General features: G+C 43.8%; 1 protein-coding gene across 1 annotated transcript; it reads right to left on the bottom strand.

Moving 5' to 3' along the window:
- Window positions 1-3,097: 3,097 nt before the first annotated feature.
- LOC110507563 (zinc finger FYVE domain-containing protein 1) lies at window positions 3,098-13,981 on the bottom strand. The gene is made up of 11 exons (XM_021587629.2): window positions 13,598-13,981; window positions 10,244-10,748; window positions 9,629-9,849; window positions 9,304-9,410; window positions 8,512-8,620; window positions 8,160-8,257; window positions 7,799-7,916; window positions 7,269-7,439; window positions 6,804-6,993; window positions 6,213-6,311; window positions 3,098-5,955 (listed from the first exon to the last, which is right to left on the bottom strand). The coding sequence occupies exons 1-11, from the start codon at window positions 13,715-13,717 to the stop codon at window positions 5,723-5,725; spliced, it is 1,971 nt and encodes a 656-aa protein (XP_021443304.1). The 5' UTR covers window positions 13,718-13,981; the 3' UTR covers window positions 3,098-5,722.
- Between the last annotated feature and the right edge of the window lie 459 nt (window positions 13,982-14,440).

The raw sequence follows: 14,440 nt of genomic DNA, 5'->3' as shown, positions 1-14,440 counted from the left end.
TGTCCCATATCCTTCAGCAGGTTGACTCTGTTTCATGTCAACAGAACTGAAGTAGTTGGAGTAGGAATTGTAGCACTGTGTGTGTTTTTGTGTGCATGACTACACTACGCATTTAATTTCTCTCCTGTAATTATATAATATAGGCCCCATAACCTCTCCATTATGCTCCAGAACTCACAAATCACAGTGGACCGTGCTTTCAGTGTGCTATGTCATGAATTTAATGGTTGGGTGGTGTTCTGGGGGCAGTTCACTGTGGCTGCATTCACACAGGCAGCCCAATGCTGATTTTTTTTTTACTAATTGATATTTTGACCAATCAGATCAGTGTTGAAAAAGATCTGTGAGAAGTTCTGATATGATTGGTCAAAAGATTAATTAGTGGAAAGAATTGAGCTGCCTGTGTAAACGTAGCCTTAGAACCCTCTTACTAATCACAATGCCACAAATGGATTAGTAGAACAGAACCACACATCAAGATAAAGTTCAACCTTTATGCTGGTTCAGGTTCATTTAATCCAGTATTTTATCTTAATCCAGACCATAAATGGATATACAGTAGGTGATCAGGTGCTGTACTTTTGACTTTCCTCTGTTTACAGTGCGCTACAATTCAGGGGTCAGTGAATTCAGGAAGTGATTTTAATTCATGTAAAAAAAACTTTTTATACAGTAGGTTCTCCATTTTAGTTTATCGAGAAGTCATTGGAAATATTAGACTATTTTTCAATTATTGAATTGGAATTTCAGTTTGCTTTCTGAATTGACTGACTTCAATTCCAATTGCTAAACTGCTAAACCTATGAGACATTTTGTTACACTACAACCTTACTCTAAAATGTATTAAAAAAAGTATTCCCCCTCATCAATCTCCACAAAATACCCCATAATGACAAAGCAAAAACAGGTTTTTAGAAATATCACATTTGCATAAGTATTCAAACCTTCGACTCAGTACTTTGTTGAAGCACCTTTGGCAGAGATTACTGCATCGAGTCTTCTTGGGTATGAAGCTACAAGCTTGGCAAACCTGTATTTGGGGAGTTTCTCCCATTCTTCTCTGCAGATCCTCTTAAGCTCTGTCAGGTTGGATGGGGAGTGTTGCTGCACAGCTATTCAGGTCTCTCCAGAAATGTTTGATCTGGTTCAAGTCCGGGCTCTGGCTGGGACACTCAAGGACATGCAGAGACTTATCCCAAATCCACTCCTGCGTTGTCTTGGCTGTGTGCTTAGGGTCATTCTCCTGTTGGAAAGTGAACCCTCGCCCCAGTCTTACGTCCTGAGCGCTCTGGAGAAGGTTTTCATCAAGGATCTCTCTGTACTTTGCGCCGTTCATCTTTGCCTTGATCCCGACTAGTCTCCCAGTCCCTGCCGCTGAAAAACATCCCCCCGGCATGATGCAGCCACCACCATGCTTCACCATAGGAATGGTGCCAGGTTTCCCCCAGACGTGACACTTGCCATTCAGGCCAAAGAGTTCAATCTTGGTTTCATCAGACCAGATAATCTTGTTTCTCATGGTCTGAGGGTCTTTACGTGCCTTTTGGAAAACTCAAAGTGGCCTGTTATCTTTATTTTACTGAGGAGTGACTCCCGTCTGGCCACTCTACCAAAAAGGCCTGATTGGTGGAGTGCAGCAGAGATGGTTGTCCTTCTGGAAGGTTCTCCCATCTCCACAGAGGAACTCTGGAGCTCCGTCAGAGTGACCATCGGGTTCTTGTCACCTCCCTGACCTTCTTCTCCCCCGATTGCTCAGTTTGGCCGGGCGGCCAGCTCTAAGAAGAGTCTTGGTGGTTCCAAATTTCTTCCATTTAAGAATGATGGAGGCCACTGTTCTTGAGGACCTTCAATGCTGCCGACATTTTTTGGTACCGTTCTCCAGATCTGTGCCTCGACACAATCCTGTCTCGGCACTCTACAGACAATTTCTTCGACTTCATGGCTTTGTTTTTGCTCTGACATGCACTGTCAACTGTGGGACCTTAATAGAGACAGGTGTGTGCCTTCCAAAATCATGTCAATCAATTGAATTTACCACAGGTGGACTCCAATCAAGTTGTAAAAACGAGTCTCATAGCAAAGGGGCTGAATACTTATGTAAATAAGGTATTTCTGTTGTATATTTTTAATAAATGTGCTAAAAAATGTAAAAACCTGTTTTCGCTTTGTCATTATAGGGTATTATGTGTAGATTGATGAGGGGAAACCATTATTTAATCCATTTTAGAATAAGGCTGTAATGTAACAAAATTTGGAAAAAGTCAAGAGTTCTGAATACTGACTGAAGGCACTGTATACCTATCTGTAAGCTACTTTATATTCAAAATCAATCTATAGCTCATTTCCTGTTGATGTCTCAGCATTACATGGGAATTGTGGGTAATAATGTGTTCCTTCTGTGAAGGAGGCATGTTTTCCACGAGGGGCATGAAACTCCTCATGGAATTGGGCCAAATCCATTTATATACTGTAATTGGTATGATTCAAGGAAATGGTTGTCATTTCATGGCTCTTAGTCTGATTTTACCACCCTGTTTTCTCTGAGAAACCTACACAGAAAAACAGAACAATCACCTTCACATGACCTTGGGTCTTTCAGGAACTAGCCAATCTGTGGAATAAAATAGAGTGATGGTCCAGGGCACTCCGTCAACAGAACCTCCCACCTATGTTCCCAGGTTAGTACTTATACCTTCGCTCCACTGTGGCTGAGTTTTTTTACGTCACATCAGTTCTTATGCAACTCAATTCTTTCTAGCTTGACCTGACGTTTCTGAAGAAGGTCGAGGTTGGATAAAACCAGATGGAGGTTTGAGAAATGGCAGGGCTAATGGCCTATATGTACCCAATGGAGACAACCTCTCTGCCAGGCTGCTTTCTAGAGCCAGTACTGTTGGTGTCTGCCTGCCTATCCTCCTACTTACTGGCTCTGCTACTTGTGGTGTCGTCTGAATGTACATTAGCAGTGACATTCGAGAAAGGTGTAGGAAAAACGAATGATGTAGCTATATGTATATTATTCACATATTCTATATGCAGTATGAGATTACATTTACCTAATTGGGAGAGAAAAAAATACATCCCACTGGTCACACACTGTTTGAATTGTATTTTAATTTACCTCTTTATTTACGTTGTTGGCATGACGTTGACACAATGACATTGATTCAAACATACCATTTTAGTATCAACATTGAAACAAGGTCAAATAAAATGTCATATGAATCATGTGAAATTCAACAATTTCAACCACCCCAATATACTGTATATTGAATACAGGATGTGGAATTTAAAATGCAATTTCAACATATACATAGTTCTGATGATTAGGTTGAAATTAGATTGATGTAACATCCTGTTAGTCAGGTTAAGTCATTGTACAAGTTTACCCAAATGTCAATGTTTACAACGCTGGTTAAAATTAGATGAAAACAGTAGTGGTTGACTTTTTGCAAATCCAAATGTGTTATCCACGCCAAAATAGGCTGACAAATGAAGTTGAAACAACGTTGATTCAACCAGTGTGTGCCCAGTGGGATAGCTTAAGTTATTAAAAATTCAGACAAGTCTGATTAAAAGAAGAAAAAAAATCAAGATAGTCATATACACAGAATCTGATAGTATACACACGGAATAAAACAACAATTGGTTATAACTATATAGAAGGCCAGTATTATAGGATCCAGTACTTTGTAAAGATAATGTCTGATGGAGAAATGAAAATCCCACATCAATGGACACTGGATAGATGAGATTACAAATAATCTGTGCTTTTCATCAGCAAGCGAATCAATTAGATTTCTTCCAAAAAAATAACACTATCATAAAACTGGTCGTTTGGCTCTAGGATCCCCGCTAACAGTCCATCATGACATATTCATGTTGCTGTCAGAATCATCTCGTCTTTATCTCAACTTGCTTCCAGACTAGAATTTATTTAGATATAGCATGGGTTAATATTAACCTTGCCTGACAGACCTTGGAAACAATGTTTAACTCTTAAATTTCCATCTCTGTAGTACCATACATAGAGTGAAAGGTGCCTAGACGAGATCACTTTTTCAGACCAATGCAAAAATCACAAATCAACGTCATTATCATGGACAAATCCAAGTAAATGCCAATAGAAAACAGCTCAAACAAACGAAAATGCAGCTAGTGTACTGTCATTCCAGGTTCAATGTTTGACGTGACCGAACTGAAGTTGGCTAGCTATGGACACGAACGTTATCCAGCCTGCATAGCAACCATTTTGTTTAGCAGAACAGACGACCGTCCTTTTGCATAGCAACTACGCAAAAAAAAATCATTAACGACTGGTTCGCATCTGTAGCAACATGACCGAAAGAACCAAGCAGATTTCTGTCCGCACTATATCTTCTGGTGGAAGAGAGACATTTTATATATAATTGCATATACAAAATAAAGTAAATGTTACATATGTGAGTCATTGTTATTTTAATATGTTGGTAACACATTTCTAAAAGCAATAAGGCATGCAAGGCAGTGCTGCATCATGAATAGTCACAGGCAAATGGGTTGACTCTGTTGGGCCGAACAACGCCATTTACCTGTGACTGTATTCATGATACACCACTGCCTCTTGTGCCTTATCACTAACTAAACCCTCAGTATTCATTCAAATGATGTGCTTGTTTCAAACATCAATGGATCCCTAGGGTGCCACCCTTTTAAGATAAGCAGAGCCTAAATTAACATACTATACCGCTTTCACACTAGTGAGCCGAGTACTGCACTGACCTGGTTAACAATCCACCCGAGTTGCTGGAACCATGCTGGAAAGGACAATGTCAAAGGAAAATACGAGCCAGGAGACAGATGGGATCAGCACGACAGTGTGAAAGAGGGTACTAATGTAAACTGGAATGTCTGTATGGGACATCTTTATTAATTTTCCTGACTCAAACCATGGCACGCACTGCCTGAGATCGCATCAGGGAGGAAGATCATGTTGCGATGTCATTTCCTGTGTCTCCTCTTTGTCGGGTTACCGTGGTTACACGGCTGTTACTCCTTGGCGTTGTCTGAGGCAAAGGCTTGGCTGGCCACTACAACCCACACCTGAATTAAAATCTAACCTAACTCATGAATGTTCAGCCATTCCCAACAGATAAGAATGATATTAAGACTGCCTCTGGTGCCTTATCACCAACCAAACCCTCAGTATTCATTCAAAATGATGTGCTTGTTTCAAACATCAATGGATCCCTAAAGTGCCCCCCTTTTAAGATAAGCAGAGCCTAAATTAACATACTTAAGACTGCCTCTTGTGCCTTATCACTAACAGAAAAGTTGTTGCGCTAATGTCTTTCAGTGCCGGCAGTGGGTAGTTTGGGTTAGAGGGGATTGGGGTTCTCTCAGTCTTCTACACTCAGTCAATTACAACTGTCTTGGCATTCCAGTTTTCAGAAGTCCAGTTCTTGTCCCGCTAGTCCAGTTCTTGTTCCTGGTTTTAGGCCGTCGATATCAGATGAGGCAGTCCCATGTTTAGAGTGCTACTCCAGGACATCAGTCGAGTGCCACTCTAGGACATCAGTCGAGTGCCTTCCCCATAGGACAGGGCTCATCTGGATTTCTCTCTTAAAAGGTCAGTGGCTCACAGTGCACAGGGAAACAAAGATAAGCAACATGTAGTATGCCGTGGCATCCGACTAGATTTCAGATGCCCGGCAGAATGGTGTCCCAGGTCTCTGCCCTGACCTCACAGGCTGCCCTTGCGAATGGCGCAGACGTCACAGACGCGGACAGGGTGGTCCCAGCCACGGGAGGGCACGGGGCGGCTCTTGGAGGAGCAACCGCTGCAGACACCCTGGCCACACGCCCGGCAGTGGTGCTTGGACATACTGGGGGTGAAGGCTTTGCTGCACCTGTGGCACTGCACGATCTGGAGGTCGGGGACCCAGTAGTCAGGCCGGGCCACTCCTTTCACAAAGCCTGGAACATGGAGAAATAAATAGCTCTCTTTATAAAGTAGTTGCCGTTGAGTCAGAGCAGAGGATAAAGACTGTAATCTTTGTGAATATAATATTAAAATGCTGTATCTTGTAGATTACTATCTGCATTTGCTGTAAAATGTCTATGGTTTCCAAGTGTTTTTGTGAATACACAGAGACATGTGTACTAGCTAGCTTTATTTGTGATGCATTTCTTAAACACGACGCTGGCCCCAACATGACGCTAGCCGTACTCACACAGAGGGTAGTCCACTGCAGTGGTGACCATGTCTAGAGTAGACTGGGCCACCTCTGTCACCCTGCGGGCCATCAGCCCCCGCGGCTCCAACACAGCCACTACAGGACACAGAGAGGGACCAACAGAGCCATCAGGACCACTGGAATACATTTTCTTTGAACCTCTAGTCAACCAGGAAGTCCCTTGAGATGAGTCGTCTCTTTCTCGAGGGAGACGTGAATGAACACTTACTATTCACATCAAACACCTCGGTTGTCTCCCAAACGGAACCCTATTCCCTTTGTTAGTACTACTTTTGTCCAGAGTCTAAGTAAGTCAAGTAAGTAGGTAAGTCTTTGGCAAGTAAGCGTTGTCCGACCCAGAACGGCCCACCCTGGTCAAACGTAGTGCAGTATGAAAGGAACTGGGTGCCATTTGGGATGCAACCCTCATTCATTCATTACAACAACAAAAAAATAATACATTTGACTAAAAACTGATCCTGAATCAGACTAAGGAGGAGGTAACATCAGCTTGTCCATTAACATCCATGACCAAACCCTGATCCTAAATCAGACTTTGGGGGAGGTAACATTAGCTGGCATCCTGACCCTGGTTGGTGGTGTCGGTCCCTCCCTGGCGGTGGCAGGCGTCACAGACCCGGACGGGGGTGCTTCCCCAGCCCCTCTCGGGTACGGGCATCCTGCGGGTGGAGCAGGCCTGGCAGAAGCCCTCGCCACACGAACGACAGTGGTGCTTCCTCTCTGCCTCCTCAAAGGGCTTCTTACAGCAGTGACACATCTGGGGGACAGGCACAGAGCACAATAATGATTAAAATGTCAAGAGCCCGTAGTCAGAACTATACACTCACAACCATACCAAACAACTCTGTTCAGTGCCACCTTTGAGAATTACAGCCGAGTATTGATTTCATTCACTATAATGATATATTGGGTTTAGAACTAACGCTGCACTGGGTCTATTGCCTCAATAAAAACAGCAATTCTTAGGGCTCTGCTATCTGTTCAAAAAGCCTGTGAGTGTGTTGCTGGTTCGATGATGCTGTGATGACTCACGGTGATGTCTGTGTTGGGTCTCCAATAGAGCGGGGCCACCTGGTCAGTGAGCCAGGACGTGACAGCCTTGGTGGGGCCCGTGCTGTACTCAGACACAGACTGGATCACAAAGTTCATCCCATCCAGCATCCTCTGGGCCGCATTCTGGTGGTCTGTCAGGAAGGCCTCAGACTGGACACACAAAGACAGGGGGAGCAACGGTCAGAAGGAGGCCATCTTTGAATGCATTTGATATCCATGTTGGCAGTACGTGTTCATCCATTCATAACTGATGATGACCGTGACTCATTGAAGTACAGTGTGCAGAGTTGACGTTGCCAGTGAAAGTAACGTCATCTTTATTAACCTTTGACAGGTGACATACTTTGAAAGTTAAATATATTCCAGAGACTTTGCGCATATATTACAACCTGCTGTCTCAAATTCCTCTAAATATTCTCACTGATACTTCAATTGAGCTTGAGTGACGGTTTGCATGTTGTGCCCATCAGTACAACGAAGAGTGTGTTGGACTAGGAAGCACTGCTCACCCCGTCCCAGACGTGTTTGACCTCGGGCCGCACCACGCCGCTCTCTGGGTCCTGGTTGCCCAACCAGTACTGCCGGCTGCGGTAGATGATGCCACAGCTGCCACACTCCAGGACATACCTGGCAGGACAGGGGCACCGTGGTGGGGGAAAGGATGAGAGGGGGAAGAAATATATAGTGAATTGGCTTCGATGGCAGAGTGGATTCCGTGTTTGGACGTGTGTGTATATCTGTGTATGAGTGGTACTTCATTGAATGGATTCGAGAGCCCTGGTTGAAAGGGACATCTTTAATGCCATTGTAAAAGTTAATATGTGTGTGTCTCAGTGTCTGCAAAGAGTCCAGATTACGTCGGCAACTCACCCAGACCAGGCGTACTTCGCCAGCCCAAACCAGGGGTTGTCTGTGGAGGCTGAGGTTTTAGGGATGACAATAACCTCCCTGCCCCCCTCATAGCACCTCTGCGTGGGTAGGACCAGATCAGGGAGAGAGCACACAACATATGATTACGGCTAGGTTCATGCATTTCGCTTGTACTACAAAACTGTTCAACACCATCTCCACAGGATTCAAGCCTATATCGTATATAGAAGAACACTACTGTCAACTTTCTTTTCAGATCACATTAATAAGTCTTTATTGCTTTCAACTGAACGTAATTTCTCTCTCGTGTCCCATCACAGACATAGACAATATGTGAAATGGAGATGAGGACCTTGCAGATGAGGACCTTGTTGTTGTACTGGTGAGCGTACTGACACAGTCCGTCTGCCAGGTGAGGGACCCTGTCTCTGAGATGGTTCATCCCGTTCTTACAGCGGATACTGAGGGGAAAGAGAACAGGGAAAACCCCCTATACAAATCAGAAGGACGGTTGAATCCATCCATCACAAACCTAACACCCAAGTTACTTGTGTAAAACGTGAAGGTGTACAGAAAATATTTGGCTGAACATCTGTGACTAACGCTCCCATGTTGGTGGATGGCCAAAAGGCACTTCTTCTTCTCTCCTAGCGGCTTAACACGTTAGACGTGCATCATAACACATTTATAACAGGGACAAACAAGGCTTTATACTCAAGCAGCGAGAGCCTGTTAAACCAATACCTATTTCTGGATATGAACACCAATCCGTGTGTTTAGGGAAAATATTTGGTTTCTAATCTAGCTCAAATTTCACAAGTGAAAGAAGACACTCTACTGTACAGAATGAATACCCATAGAGGGGTATGATATCCATATGACAAACCGACTTTTATGCTTCCTTTGTGGCAACCCATCTGGGATGGACACATATCCTAGCACTATTTTCTCGCGTGCAGCATGTGAATACACCATTCATTAGTGCACACTGTATCAAAACGTTCTGCAGTGGAAAATGGTTTGCAACGAAAACGAGAGCTTCTATTGGACAATTTCAGGTTAGTCCCTCTCCATTTACTTTTGATTCATGTGATAAGAGTTACTCTGGGCAGATACATGCAGCAGATGCAGGTAAGTCACTTACTTGCAGCTGAGGCAGACTGAAGAGCAGGTGAAGTATTCGTCAGGGAAGAAGGAGTAGAGGGGTATCTTGTCGTCAAAGATCTCCCCACAGAACCTGTCACTCAGGGCCTGGAGAGGAGGGGAGAAGGAGAGAGATGAGGAAACCAAGGGGTGGAAAGGGAGGAGCCAAGCAGAGTCATGAGGTCAAAAACATCAGTGGGTTTTGGAAAGGCCTATTTACCCAGACAAGCACCCAATTCCCATTCAAATTCACTAGCACTGGCATTACCTGTCTATCAAACAAATGAATTATGCAACAATGCAAAGAGATATCAACACACACAGACCTGCAAGGCACTGAAGACGATGGCCGGTTGGCGGGGCGATCGGGTGGCAGTGTTCCTGACTTGCTGGCGTACAGCCTCCAGGAGCAGAGAGTAGTTGGTTGGTGGAGTGATGGTCTGTGTGCCCACGTACTGCACTGAGCTGAAGGCCTCTGTACCCAGGCCCAGGTCATGGAAGCGCCTCTGGAGCTGAGTGTCTGCATAGCCAGGGACATCTGTTCGCTCTGTGGGGACAAAGTAGGACATCGTCATGGGTTGAGTTCACCCACCCACCTGACTGCTGTGTAAATGGTGTAGTATGTGTGGGTGTGACTGAAGTAGCTGGGGAATCTGTATCTGTGGATGTGTCTCAGACAGTGTGACGGTTAAGTATGATTCTGACCGTACATAAGAAAATGTTGGTGTGTTGTTGTTAATTTCAATAATAAAAATGGATGTTATTTATCCCTAAGGGGCTATTACTTTGGGCAGATGAGTCTGCAACAACATGACAGCATACCCCAACCATACCACAATGTGTTGCCTAACAACTCAGGAGCAAAATGTTGTGTAATGCATGCACAGAAACAGATGATTGCATGTGGTGCATGTTAGTGACTGGGCCTCTCCTGTACATACCATGGCCCAGTAGCTGGGTGTGGGTGGTCTCCTGGAACACAATGACCGCGGGCCCCAGGGAGGAGAGGGGAACGTCCATGCCACAGCGGCTGGAGAGGGCGCGCAGCTCGGGGGTGAAGTGCTTCAGGTAGGCCCCTGAGGCGCTGCTTAGGAACTGGAACATGTCGTTGTGCAGCCTTTCTGCCCGCGTGCGGTACACCACCACGTCCGATACGGCCAGCACCTTCAGCAGCAGACGCATGCGCTGGTTCTGGTTGGCCGCCGCCCCCAGCAGGCCCTCTGTGTCCAAAGCCACAAGGCCCAGCCCGGGGTCAAAGGCGGCCCACACGCCCACCGTGCAGGAGCTGGGGGACTTGGAGGTGTAGAACACAGTATCACCGCCAAACAGGATGTGGTTGAGGGTGTGGGACTTTCCGTCGCCCGTGTTGCCGAAGATGGAGAGGACCTTGACACCCAGCATGTCCCCGCAGCCCAGCCTCTCCAGGAACTGAGCCTCATCATGGACCTGGGTTAATGTTGGAGAGGATGGGAGATCAAACTATGTTATAGGCAGCTGTAAGATGTTAGGTTGGCAGATACATGCCAAATTACTTTACCTGTAGGAGCAATTTTGGCTTATGTAGTTGTTGTGTTGTGTATATAGTTTGTCTATATTTATTCAATTTAATGTGAACACTAGGGGGCACTATATCAACTTGGGTCATGGGTCAAATGTATAGGCACACAGGTGACCAGGAAGTATGGATGCACAGAGGTATGGAGAAAAAACATGCAGATGTTATTACCGTAGGTGCATATTTTTAGTTTGAATGTGTTAATGGTGAGCAGGGTAAGAAACCCACATAAATAGGACAAAATGGCTCCTACATTACCATTTGGCCTAACAATTATGTTATGAAAGAAGGCGACATTACGCTGACTATAGTGATTAGTAGCCACAAGGCTCAACCTTACCCTTATTCGTGACTCAAATTGCATTGCATTACATTGAGCCATTGCATGTCCCCTTTAGCCCTGCGGAGAAAATGTCCCGACGATACCCAAAGCACCTGTTTAAATGCAAATACGCCTCGCATGCGCTCCAGTTTTTGAAACATTTGAAATTAGAACTTAACATTCATATAAGCGAGAGTTTTTAAAATTCTAATACACAAGATACTAACTGTATGACGTTTTAGGAAAGTTGCAAAAAACTATCAAAGAAATGCATACAAAGATAACCCCAACCCAGCGAAAATTATTTATGCCTGTTTGAGTAGAAAGTGTACTCTTTCGCTTAAGGATTATGTGCTCGCCAGGCATCAATGGGGTTGTAATCAGAGAGTATATGCTGGAGAGTGTGGATTGTAGTTGTTCTTATTAGATATTTCCCACGTGTCCAAAATACCATTCATGTCTGTCCCATTAACCAGATGGAATTCAGTTAACTCTAACAATATGCTGTTCAGAGAATCAAAAAATGTAGGATCATATGAATTTGAAATGTACACATTAATAAAAAGGTCATTTTCTTTTTAAATATTTAATACAAATAAAATGTGATTTGATTCACACTGAATTGCACACCTACGCAACCCATGTCTCAATTGTCTCGAGGCTTAAAAATCCTTCTTTAACCAGTGGATTTAATAAGTGACATGAATAAGGGATCATAGCGTTCAACTGGACTCACCTGGTCAGTCTGTAATGGAAAGAGCAGGTGTTCCTAACATTTTGAACACTCAGTGTATGTGCTCTATACTATGTACAAAAAAGCATGAAGATGTATTTGTGAGAACACTGCTGCCAACCGAGACTACACTTCCTGCCCTCCATATTCAGCTTCCAACGACCCCAATGGAGCAGAACTGGGACGGAAGTTTAGTACCTCGACTGGTGGCTGACGGCTGTGCTTTTGATAATTATGTCTGTGCTTTTGATAATTATGTCGGGTGGAAACAGGATGCAACGTCGATAAACTGCATACAATATGTGTATATTTTGTATTTGAAAGACCTTGATGTGAACGTTCCAACGGTTTCCAAAACTATATTGCAAGCAATGATTATTCATGTTTCTAAATGTTATAAAACAAGAGTGTCGGAATTGTAGTTCATTGATCCAGGTGTGGTCCTGATGTTCAATTGTGAACTCAAGGACTGGGTAGCTAGCCACAGCCTCTTGGGCTCCAGAGAGCTAGGCTCAATTCTACAAGACAGTTAATTAGCTTCAGTCTAGACTTGCGTGTGGCTTGCTGCTTTTAGCAAAACACTAGTGTTGCTCCCAATTGTATTGGGTTGTACAAAAACAGTACACAGGAAGCCAGAAGTTATATACAATTCCATTTCAATGGTGATGGTGGGCAGGATGGTTTGTGATTATGGTGGTGGGAATGAGATACAGAATATCTAAAGGATCACATTATTAAACAGGCTTTACAAATGTGGGTCTGTTGATGACCCACTTCCTCTCTGCATACCTCTAGTCAAAACGATAATTTCGATATTTTGTCTCAAATCCCCCCCCCAGTCGTAGTGACCAACCATCCTAACCACCGGTGCAGTAAATCAAAATTGAATTGTATTTAATTTCCGGAATTCCTGCGGGCTGTTTTTGTGCAACCCAATATAACTGGGATCAACATGTATGTAAATACACAATCATTGCTAAAAGCAGCTAGAGTGTGGTGCGTTTGCACAGCCTGATTCATTAGGGACTTTCCTGAAAGGAAACAAACAATACCAGGCATACTGACATACCATAGACTTAGATAGAGGACTAATATTTATATATGTGCCATTATAGTGTCTGTGATAGTATGGGAAGCGCCATTGAGGCTACAACCCATAGGAATCCCCACCCAGTTGACTACTTTAAAATGGCGGAATCCCACAATGGCGCTGCCCATGTTAAAACGGCCCTTTGGCCACTAGAGGCCTCTATAATTATATATGTAACAGACATCAAGGTATAATACTCCTGCCCTTTTGAAAACGAACCATCTTTAACGTTAACTAGCTAGTCATACTTACATGGCTAAAGTTCCTTTCAAGTGAACTGCGCGTCGACCATTTCGACGAATTTGCTACAAAACAAGAATAGCCTACCAGTACTGTTCAATGGCTAACATTACCCGTCGTAATGTTAGCTTAGGTTAGACGAGGCCCATGTCAAAATAATGAGTAACGATAGCTAACTAACACCGTAGTTGGCTGTTAGTTGTGCAAGACAGGATGGCAACGTGACATATTTTAACTTTATTAACACAAACATTACAACTGGCTAATGTTACCCTTTGGTCAACCAGATGGGCTTTGTTTTCATTCTGCCTAGCCAGTTAACGTTTGTTGCGTGCTAGCAAATCGACGTCGTTACCTGTAGGTTTTCTTGTTCGTCAACCAAAAGAAAACTCCGACCATTTTCCGAGTGTTCTTCTGTTGTTTTCATGTGACAAAGCGATACCTCCTCCATTTCTTTCATTAGTACTTCGGACATTGTTATTAAACCATCCCTGGCCTGACCGTAGCAGAAACTTCCCCCACTCCGGACAACAACAATACAACGCGTGGATTGGCGAGGGAGGAGCCATCAGCAACAGAGCACGGAAAAGACTACGTAGTTACGTGAGGAGCGTTCTGTCGTATGCTGAGCAGCAGCACCATCTTGTGGTGAATATGCAAGTTGACACGATTAGTGAAAACCACTGAACGCGAGGGAAGAGAGCACACACAATTAAATGCTGGACCGTTTAGAGTCGAAATAGAATAATACAAAATCCCCATACGAATCCGTCGGTTTAATCTAGAGATATCTGTTGTTGTTTTTTTGCATGGGCTGCGTCTCAATATACTGCGTCCGCTGATGTCAGCCTTCCTTGTCTGCGGTGAAAGGTGGCAGAGCTACAGCAGTGTTTGTCAGACCATGAGACTTCCCGAAAATCGGTCTTCTCACGAAAACATCTAGAGCGTTCAAACGGTTATAACCCATAACTATTATGACCCCTTTGTGGAAAGTAGAGTAGCCTACATGTCGGGTTTGCTCTAGGACGCTCAAAAGACTCATCTGAAGGTAGCCCGGTACCAGTTTAAAAAAATGAATATTAGTATTGTATATGTCAATATATATATAATTACAAATATTTTATTGATCTTATATCTCTGAGATATAAGAAAGACACTTCAAAACAAACATTTGTTTCCTCGAATATTTTTTGTACAT

The sequence above is a fragment of the Oncorhynchus mykiss genome, chromosome 27 (genome assembly GCF_013265735.2).
Source record: "Oncorhynchus mykiss isolate Arlee chromosome 27, USDA_OmykA_1.1, whole genome shotgun sequence".
Lineage (NCBI taxonomy): Eukaryota > Metazoa > Chordata > Actinopteri > Salmoniformes > Salmonidae > Oncorhynchus > Oncorhynchus mykiss.
This window is presented reverse-complemented; position numbering and strand designations above follow the sequence as displayed.

Coding starts and splice junctions, on each gene's coding strand:
- LOC110507563 (XM_021587629.2), bottom strand. CDS start 13,717: ATGTCCGAAGTACTAATGAAAGAAATGGAGGAGGTATCGCTTTGTCAC. Junction 7,440..7,798: donor TCAAACACGTCTGGGACGGG/GTGAGCAGTGCT, acceptor TTGTGTGTCCAG/TCTGAGGCCTTCCTGACAGA. Junction 6,994..7,268: donor GACCCAACACAGACATCACC/GTGAGTCATCAC, acceptor CCTGTCCCCCAG/ATGTGTCACTGCTGTAAGAA.